The sequence below is a fragment of the Gavialis gangeticus genome, unplaced genomic scaffold, assembly GCF_001723915.1.
Source record: "Gavialis gangeticus isolate Ggan-Ray unplaced genomic scaffold, GavGan_comp1, whole genome shotgun sequence".
In the NCBI taxonomy this organism is placed as follows: domain Eukaryota; kingdom Metazoa; phylum Chordata; order Crocodylia; family Gavialidae; genus Gavialis; species Gavialis gangeticus.
Window position 1 is genome coordinate 97,816,329 of NW_017729024.1, and position 10,266 is coordinate 97,826,594.

The following is a 10,266-nucleotide window of genomic DNA, read 5'->3' on the forward strand; positions in this document are numbered from 1 at the left end:
GTGGATTTATTTTGCAGGATTCATTTGATAAAACAATTTTTGCTAATTGGCAGCAACCAAAACACATTTTGTTTGTTCATTTTTAATTTTAGAAGCTGCTGGTGACCCACATTATAAAGACAGTAAGCAGAGGACTTCCACTGCAAGCCTTGAGCTGATGCATATAAACAGTAAGGAAGATATGAAGGTAGATCAGACTGCATTACAGATGGATTACATCCTTATGATTAGTGAAGGAAATACATCTGCAAGGAAGGATATACCTAAAACAGAGGAAAGTGATTTTACATTTAACAAAGCTAACGTTACTGAACAAACAGAGTCTCATGAAGCCTTTTCAGCTGACTCATCGGATACATTTCAGTCAATCTCCATGATAAATGAAAGCGAAGGCCATTCTGTTTTGGGGACTGAATGGGATTCTTTTCACTTAGCACAGAAAAGTCCTTCTATTATGCCTCCAAACCTGGGTGATGAAAAGAGATCTCCAGAAAGCTGTGGCTGGATAGTCCTAGGACCAAATGAAGTCAATGATATATCACCTGAAGAAATTTTCAGCAGGACAGAGGCAAGGAACTTGGGGCCCAGACATTCTGCAAAAGAGCTGGAGACTGTTTCAGTCCAGGAGTTGATTCACAACATACAAGCTGATGTTCAGCAAGAAAAAAATCCTCAAAAATCATTTGAACAAAAGGAGTATTCTTCCTTGGATAGTCTGAGTAAAGAGAACAAGAATGCAAGTATCACAGGGACAGATGCTCTTTTATTGCAGGTTGTCGGTGATGACGGTGAATGGGAAGTGTGTTCACAACAACATCCTAGAAGTGACATGGTAACTGAACAAGAAACAGAGGTGGAAACAGAATTTCTCAGTCATGAAAGAGAACCAAGCCAAATATCAGGGTAAGGAAAGGTCCATATGTTCAGTTTATGAGATTTTTCCAGGAATCTGTGGCTTGCTATTAAAGGACCTGGGAATTATAAAGCTTTGACAGAACATTCAAACACAAACGTATTAGTTTTCCTTACAGGACTGAAGTATTCCTATATTCTCCACTTTGGTTAGTAGCATCACAACATAAATCCATTCAAAATTATTTTATAATCGTTTTATAGTTGGTAGGGTTGGAAGGGACCTGAGCAGATCATCAAGTCGACCCCCTGCCATGGCGGGAAAGAGTACTGGGGTCAAACGACCCCGGCAAGGTGATTATCTAGCCTCCTTTTTAAGACCCCCAGGGGTCCCTTGGAAGTTGGTTCCAGATCCTAGCTGCCCTGACTGTGAAGTAGTGCTTCCTGATGTCCAGCCTGAACCTCCTCTCAGTCATTATTCCTAGTTACTCCTGGTAGTGCTCGGGGGAACAGGGTCTCTCCCTTTCCCCACTGGTCCCCCTTGGTAAGTTTATAGACGGCCACCAGATGCCTCCCTTCTCTTGTGGAGGCTGAACAGGTTCAGGTCCTGTAGCCTCCCCTCGTACAGCCTGCCCTGCTGCCCCTTGATCATGCAAGTGGCCCTGCTTTGGACCCTCTCAATGCTGTCCACATTCCTCCTGATGTGCGGTGCCCAGAACTAGATTTATTACTCCAACTGCAGTCTGACTAATGTTGCATAGAGGAGGAGGATCACCTCCCTGGACCTCCTCACGATGCATCTGTGGATGCATGGCAAGATGCAGTTGCCCTTACTGACCACGTCCTCACATTAGTGGCCCATGTTCATCTTGGAATCAATTATGACTATATAATATAATAATATATATAACATTGTATAATAAAATATAATAATATTGAAGGGAGAAATACCCTTTTCCCTGTGTAGATGCTGAATGCCAAGCATCTGTGTTATAGACTAGGGACAGAGATTATACATAAACTGGTATAAGTAATCAGAAACCTGTAACAGAACAGATGTTCAGTGCATATAAACCCATTTGAAAAAATGGCTGAAACTGGTTTGAGATAAACCTGGTTGAATGCAGTATCAGACTTAACTGGGTCAAACCAGTTTATGCAATGTCTGTCCCAGACCCCTTGCTGGTTTAAGTTAAACCAGAGTCCCCCAGCATCCCGGCATGCTCTCTGGGCTGGGCAGGGCAGGGCTCTTAGCTCCAGAGAGCTGGGCTGACCTCTCCCCTCTGCTCCCTGGCTGCAGCTCCAACAGAGACTTGCAGGAGCTCCAGTAGAGAGTTGCAGGCACAGGGCATCTGCCTGGCTTTCTCCTCCTCCCTCCTACCCTCACCATTCCCTGTTGAATCAGGGATCCCCCCTTCCCCTCTGTCTTACACAGATACCTCTCAGCATTAGCTAGCATACCACATGCTGGCTATCGTTCTTGCTGTGGGAGATGGGACAAAGGCACAGTGTCACTTAGGGCTTTTTGGAGCTAATCAACAGGTAGCTGGTAATGTCCCTCCATTCCTTCCTTGGAACTAGTTGTTTAAGAAGAGGTTGAACTAATGAGAGATACTTTTGTTTGCTGATGGGCTGATAAATGCTCCTTGCTGTGTAACTAAGTGCTGTGTAAATCCCTGCTGGCTCCCTTGCTGACCAGCAGTGGAGGGAGGGGGGGAGGAGGGAATGAACGACCCCTTCCTATCCAGAGCATCCTGCCAGGGCCTGGCCATACCCCCAGTCAGCTCAGCATTGAACGAAGGGAAGGGAGGGCTGCTCTAGCACCCCCCAGCTTCTAGCCTGACCCATTGCAGGTGTGTGCCTGCATTTTTTCAGTCCAGGGGGGATATCTGTACAGTTACAAACTGATTCAGCCTAGGCAGGTTAGACTAACTTCAAAGATTAAATCAATACAGGCTCAGGCTTTTTGAATGTCTGTCCCTAGCCATAATGGGAAACGGATAAAGGGTCTGTTTTGGACTCTCCATCACTGGAGGTATTCAAGAAGAGGTTGGATAGCCAATGGTAAGGAATAATCTAGGTATAGCTATGCCTATATTCTGCTATGGTTATTTTCAGTGCTTTGGAGCTTTGCAGGTTCCTGAACAGGCCAGGAGGGAATTTCACCCCCACCCCACCCCACCCACAACAAGTACATGTGTCAGTGTTTTTATAAACCTTCTTCAAAGGCATTGGAGGCTGGTGCAGCCAATGCTGGGGATTTTGACTGTGGTCCATCCTCCTGCTGGGACTTTAACCTGGAGCTTTCCCTAGTTTAAGTTTTTGCCCAACTGCTCAGGGTCAAACCAATTACCATATTTGGGGTTACGAGGGAATTTTATGCCATGGTCAGATTACTATGGATTGATGGAGGTTTTTGCTTCCTCTGTAGTGGTGAGCATGGCCCTCTACCTGGGATCTCAAGGGCGTTTATTTACAACCCTTGCCACAGGAAGATGTTGGCTGCTGTGGTCCCCCTGTTTTACTTGTGGCAGGTCAGGGTATTATATCTTATGTTTTCTTAGGGTCGGTTGTGTAGTTTTGTTTGAGGTTAGATAATGGATTTGTATAGGATAGGTTGGATAGGGGTGATCCTGCCTCAAGCAGGGTGTTGGACTTGGTGACTTTTGGAGGTCCCTTTCAGCCTTACTTCTGTATGATTCTCTGTGCTTCTATGAGTCCAGCAGGGGGCTGGAAGGACAGAATCAAGAGCCACCTGACTACAAGGTGCTGCCATGAGGCTCTGTGGGGTTTGGAGTGAAGGATATCCTGCCTAGTCCTATTTAGGAGAAGGCATTTGGATGAGGATATCAGATAAACACAATCCAACCAATACTTTTTATTTCTAGGTGGAGAACAGGAAAGTGGTCCTACTACAGGGGTTAAAAATACAACCATCCTTACAGGGAGGGAAAATGTGTGTGGGAATTCATACCTCAATGAATTCAGTTGCAGCATTCCCTTCCTGTGTCCTTTCCCATTCTGACTAGACCAGCACCTGAGGCATTATGCAAATATTTTTTGTTCTAAATGATTGTCACTCCCTCCCTTCAAGCCGACTGTGGGTGTGCTACTGGTGACTCTTCTCTTCCAGGTAACTTTTCTCTAGGGAAGAAGGGAGTTAGTGGTGACTAACATGTTTTTGCCAATTACTGCATTTTATTTTATATCCTGCTATACCCTAAGGGGCTTGAGGTGAGTATGAGGGGGAAGAGGGCTCACCTTCAGAGGACACAGCAGAAAGTAGGGCTTAAACCTATTGGGAAAGAGTGGGCTTGGCATGCTACAGTATTGAAAAATAGATCTATAGATTAACTGTGGTCCTCACTTTATAAAGAAAGGAATCTGGAAAGCATAAGGGAAATTTTCCTTTAGAAATTCAGTATAGAGATTTAATTGTCTTGTACTTTGTTTATATGAAACATCCGTATGAAAGATCTTGCTGGCTAGGGACAGAAGTTACACATAAACCAGTTTAAGTGATCAGAAACCGGTTTAAACTTGTAACAGAACATGAGTTCAGTGCACATAAACCAATTTCAAAATGGCCAAAACCAGTTTGAGATAAACTTAGTTGAATGCAGTTTCAGACGTAACGGATTGAGGTCAAGCTAGTTTATGGAACTTGTGTCCCAGACCCCTTCCTGGTTTAAGTTCAATCAGAGTTCTTCAGCTTCCCAGCATTCTCTGAAGCCTTGGGCTAGGCTGTCTGTTCCAGCCAACCAGGGTTGACCCTGCCCTGCTCCTCCCTAGCTGGGGCACTATCACTGCTCCAGCTGGCTGAGAAATGGGTGGGGAAATCCTGCTTTGGAGTGCAGCTGGGTCTATCTGGCAAGGGGGCAGAAGCCCTTGCCAGGCATTCCCAGACCCCTACCCCCCTTGCTGCTCCAGCAGCAGGAGTGGGGGCAGAGCCAGACTCCAGTAGCCTGAGGGGAAGCAGGTGTTTAATCCCTCCAATGTGGGGTGGAGGGGAGGGTGTCGCATGAGCACCGATAGGCTCTGCTTGTGCACCTGGGGCTGTGCAGACAGGGCCATAGTGTCCAGACTCCAGTAGCCTGAGGGGAAGGGGTGGGGGTTAATCCCCTCATTGCAGGAAGCAGTGGTGCCAAGACCCTCAGAGGAGTGGCCAGCCAGCCATGGGGAGGGGGCAGGAGGATGTAACTTGGCTGCAGGGGGTGGGGGGAGCCAGGGCTAGTTACTTAGCTTGACTCACCACTGCCTCCCACTGCAGCAGCATGGCCTGGGCTGGGGCAGTCCCAGGGGGTGGGGTCAGAGCCCATTGCTTCCCACCCCCAGGCCCATGTGGGGGCTACAGTTCTAAGGTAGGCTGCAGCTGCAGCGCAGCTCCCCACCCTACTCCTACTCCCTCTCCCGACAGCAGTGGCAGAGGTGGAGACAGAGTGAACTATTGTGGCAGGTGGAGGTGAAGCACCTGTCACCTGCTGCCTTCTTGTGGTGGTGCTGGGTGCTCAAGGTAGGCTGCTGTGGGCCAGGAATGTGTGCAGGCAATGAACTGTGCAGCCTGGTCTGGCCTGACCCAATGGCCTGGGAGTACAGCCTGCTCCAGCCCAGCCCTGCAGACCAGGGAGTTAGGGAGCAACTGGCTTGCAGCAGGCCACCCCTCCCTCTCCTGGCGGCAGCGGCAGAACAAACCATTACAGCAGGCAGAGGTGAGGTACCTGTCATCCACTGCCTGCTCGTGACAGTGCCGGGATCTTGGGATGGGCTGCTTCGGGCCATTCACTGCCTACATCACTGGGCTGCAGGTCCAGGCTAGACTGGGCTGCATTTCTGGGCCACGGGGCCAGACTGGACCTGGCTGCATTGGTTCATTGCCTGCCCCTGCCTCTTCCTACATCCCTGGCCAGCAGCAGTGCCCCCCAACCCCCCGAGCACCCAGGGCTGCCCTGAGTAGGTGGTGGGTGACAGGTACTTCACTCTGCCACTGCCTGCACTGGGAGAGGGAGGGGGATGGGGACCTGTGCTTCAGCTGCAGCCTGTCTGCATACCATGGCCCCCACATGGGGCTGCAGTCCGGAACTGCATGGTGCTGATCCCTGCCCCCTGGGGCCACCCCAGCCTGAGCCATACTGCTGCTGCAGGAGGTGATGATTTGGGCTCCATAACTAGCCCTGGCTCCCCTGCCCCCTGCAGCCAGGTCATATCCCCCCTCTCAGCCCTCTCCCTGTGGCTGGCTGGCCTCTTCTTAGGGGGACTTTGCCCAGGGTGCTGCTGCCTGCAATGGGGGAATGAAGCACACGTCTTTCCCTCAGGCTACTGGTGTTTGGCTGCTGTAGAGACTATCAGTGTGCATGAGCAGAGCCTCAGTGCCTGCATCCCCTCCCCGAATGCAGTGTGGGGATTAAACCCCCACTTCCCCTTGGGCTACTGAGGTCTGGCTCTGCCCCTGTTCCTGCCTCCAGCTAGTGAGTAGAGGGGCTGAGGATCCCTGACAGGGGCTGCTTCCTCCCTCCCCCTCCATGCAGACCCTGGCTGGGGTACCTGCAGGCCAAAGTGGGGGTTTAAACCCCTCCCCAATCTTACTCAGGCCTGCCCAGGCCTGGCCATGTCCCTTCCCTCCTCAGATTAGTTTTCTATGGGCTGAGGGCTCACTTCAGCTCCCCTCAGCTTCTGGCCTGAGCCACTGCAGGCGTGTGCCCACATTTCCGGAGTCAAAAGTGAATGTCTATTCACTTGCAAATTGGTTCAATCTATGCAGGTTAGACTAACCTGCAAAGACTGAATCAATTCAGGCTCCGCTTTTTTGAATGTCTGTTCATAACCCCTTTCTATACACACACATTGTGACTTAATCTGAAACAAAAAGCCTGATCACATTCAGAACTTCTGTTACCACTCATGTTGTTTTAGGATTCCTGAACTTTTCACTAACAACTAGCAATGCTGACAACAGGCCTTTCCCCCCTCAAGAAACACTGCATGCATTAGTGCTGTAGTGTATCCTGATAATTGTATGCACTGACAGAATGTAATATATGAAGCAACTTATATTACAAGATGCTTACTCACACTCAGGTATGAATAAGATTAATGGCGGTAGTTTCAGAATCCAAATTGTTCACTTACTGTGTACTTCTTCCTCCCAGACCTGTTAAAGAAACCTTCCCCATAAGCAGTTCTACATTATTTTAAGGGACAAGTCACAAGAAATTTTTGCTTGCTATTTTTAATTTCTAGTAAATATGGAAGCAGGAGCAGGGCTACAATGCTGTGCAAACATGTGGGTTGAATGGTGCAATTCCTGGGCCCAAAGTTAAAAATATGCATAAGTATAGGATCAGGGCTTTATTTTATCCAAGAATTAACATTGTTAGCTGCTCTGCAAAACACAAAGGAAAAAGACATTGTACCTATCTCAAATTGTTTATAATTTAAATAGACTGGCAGCACAAGAATGCTGTAAGGGTGATGTTAGCTTAGAGGATTTTCTGTTTATTTTTGTACATTGGTGACATATTTTACTGGCACAGGTTAGCATTTGCTGCTGGTAAGGAAGAGGAGAATCTTCAGGAGGAGTTTGGCTGCAGAGAAGGTGGGCATTTAGCAGCAATGTAAAGGAAATCAAGGTCTGTCCCAGTGCTTGACCCTGACACACTGAAAAACAAACCTGATTGACAGTCAGAATGCTTGCTCTGCAGACAATTTCAAAATTCCTGACCAAAAAAAGTACATTTTGGAATGAAAAAACAGAATTTTTAAAATTTCCTACTAAATGGGAACTCTGCAGAGTGGGGGGGAACACCTCATTTTGACTCTAACTCCAAAGCACAGGGCACAATTGTCCTAGCCTGAGATGCCCAGCTGCTGGACCCATGTTTCATTAGAGAGTCAACAAAAAAAAGGTTCAACAAATCAGCATTTTCCAATAAAAAAGTGCTTAGCTGGAAAAAACTTGACCACCCATATTCAAAACAAATGGCAAATAGAAGAAGAAAATGGAAGTGTTATTTACAGGTGTAAAGTAGCTGGGTTTTGTTAGCTCTCAGAAGTGTGAGTCAGCTGTCAGCCCCTCTGTTCCACTAAAAGCATTTTAAATTAACAGCTGCCAAGTGCTGACCCTGCGTAAGTCACCCTGATTAATTACATGGGCACAGCATCTACTAGTTTGCAAATGCCTACATGTCAGTGATGTTATCATCACTATGCAGGAAGTGAACATGGTTTCAAATATCTCTTTTAAACTTGTTCTTTTTTATAAGTCATCACTGTGGAACCAAAGCAATTTCTGAAGAAACAGAACAGTAAAATCTGGGCATTGTTTTAATGAGGTGCCTCAATACGTGGAGGAGATTTTGATCTCACAGGGTGCATCTACATGTGCAATTAATGCAACCTGATAAACTCCAGAGCACCTGGAGCTGGAGTACACTGCTCCTGGGCACAATGTCTACACATGCAGCTGGGACACCAGTACTTCGAGTCAGGGTGGAGCAGGCCCAGGCTGGCAGCAGGCTTGGGGGTGGGTTGGGGGAGGAGGCAGCCCTGTGCTCCAGGTGGAGGTGTTGGGCCACAGATGGGCTGCCTGGGGAATGAGAGTGCTGAAAATGCAGAGGCTTGTGGCTAGGCGGCAGGCAGGAGTCTAGCTCCCTGGGCTGACCAGGTGTAATTTATGCCTGCTGTCTACATGAGTAATTAAGTGTAACAAAATGCTCTGTCGTAAGATAGTACCGTCCCCAACAGTACTATTTTATGGCAGAATTCATTAGTTTACTGTAGCCTAATACTGGTGCACGTGTAGACTGTGATGCTTTATTGCAAAGCTAATTAGTCTATGCTACAGTAAAGTGCACATGTACATGCACCCTGACATCTGGGACCCAATGGATGCTTATAGACAAGCAGCGAGGCTAGTCTGATGCACTGTAATTAGTCTCAATTAATTAATGGTCTCCAGCGTCTTGTGTATTAGCACTCCCATGCTGAAAACTGGTGGTGAGGGTGCTTTAAATAAAGTTTGTTCGATGAACTTTAGTTAAAGTGTTCCTGCTGCTATTTTTCAGTGCGAGGATACCGATACATGAGATGCTCTTAGAGATGCTTGGATTAAAGCCCTCCTCCCCACCCGCTACTCCCAGAGCATGTGTTTAAATGCTCAATATTTAGAAGTCTCCTACTTTTATTTAGGAATGTAACCAGAATTTTAAAATTATATTGCATGCTGGGTGCAGTCTTCTTTTGAAGATTTAGTCCCAGTTGTGAGTGTCAAGCATCTGAAAGTCTGGACTCTGTGTTACAGCAACTATTAACAATGGAATGAAGTGCCCTAGTGACAGCAATGGTATAAGTACTAGAGTAGGCAAGGCTCAGACTTTTCAAAATAAATTTCCTTGGCACCATGATAACATCCCTTCCTAGAACAGCCCCTTGCACCTGCACTGCTGCTGACTCTTAATGTAATATACAGGTATCAGCTTTTCTACTGTGGACACACTGTTATATGGTCAGCTCTTTCACTTCTGACTCTTGCAGTTTAATACCAGCTGCCTTTCCCATAGCTATGGATATTTCTGCTCTCAGTACTGATGTAGTGGATTCCCAGAGAAGTATGGAAAAGTGAGCCTATTATGTTGCAGCTGTAGTAAAAACACAAATATATTTGCCTAATGGAACAGAACTAACTAACTAACATTTATGGTAGCCATTATTTTCAAGATCTACAACAGTTTTATTCAACCTGTTACATAAATAATCTGGCAAAAAGCAACTTGTGATTTACTGATATGGGGTAAATGTCTAATTAGGGTCCCTTTAATATAGGTTTTAGTGACATTTTTGAAAAGCAAAACATATCCTCCAACAGAAAATCCCTCCTCCAGCAAGAAGTTCCTCCAGAGACTGCTATTAGAGCTGAAAAGGTTTGTTTTAGTGAACAAAAGTTTAAACCATCAAAATGCAGAAAAACATCTCTTAACCCTCAAATCAGTAGTTGTCCACAGGTGGGTTATTATGACAAGGTACTGCCAAAGAGGCATCTATGTGCCCACCTGCAAGAAGAATGTTTCTTCTCCTAGGCACTAGCACCCTGAGCCACAACAGTTTTTAGGCAGCTGTAGGCTAACACTCCCTTAGGCAGACTCAAAAGGCAGCTTCCTTATAAACACCAGTCTGCTTATTATACATGGAGATAGCATCTCTCTATACCAAGCAAAGCCAGTACAGGTACAAAGAACAAACACAGAACCAAACCTCAAGGTTTTTCTCCAAACTAAGAAAAACACAAACCCTATACTTCTTCCTAACCACCAATCTCTCCCCATCTAACTTTCCTTCCTGGGTGCTTTTAACTTCCTCTGAGCCTAGCCAGTCATCTCTGGCAGCTGACCCAGTTCTTTAGCAGATGAACTATTATTCCCT

At 46.7% G+C, this 10,266-nt stretch overlaps 1 protein-coding gene across 4 annotated transcripts in view; it reads left to right on the top strand.

Moving 5' to 3' along the window:
• Nucleotides 1-10,266, top strand: part of PRUNE2 (prune homolog 2) — a 300,796-nt gene that overhangs the window by 178,421 nt on the left and 112,109 nt on the right. For all 4 annotated transcript variants that reach the window (XM_019517431.1, XM_019517428.1, XM_019517429.1 and 1 more), the window contains one exon: nt 93-903. In XM_019517431.1, the coding sequence (XP_019372976.1) occupies nt 93-903 (811 nt within the window). The remainder of the gene's footprint in view (nt 1-92; nt 904-10,266) is intronic.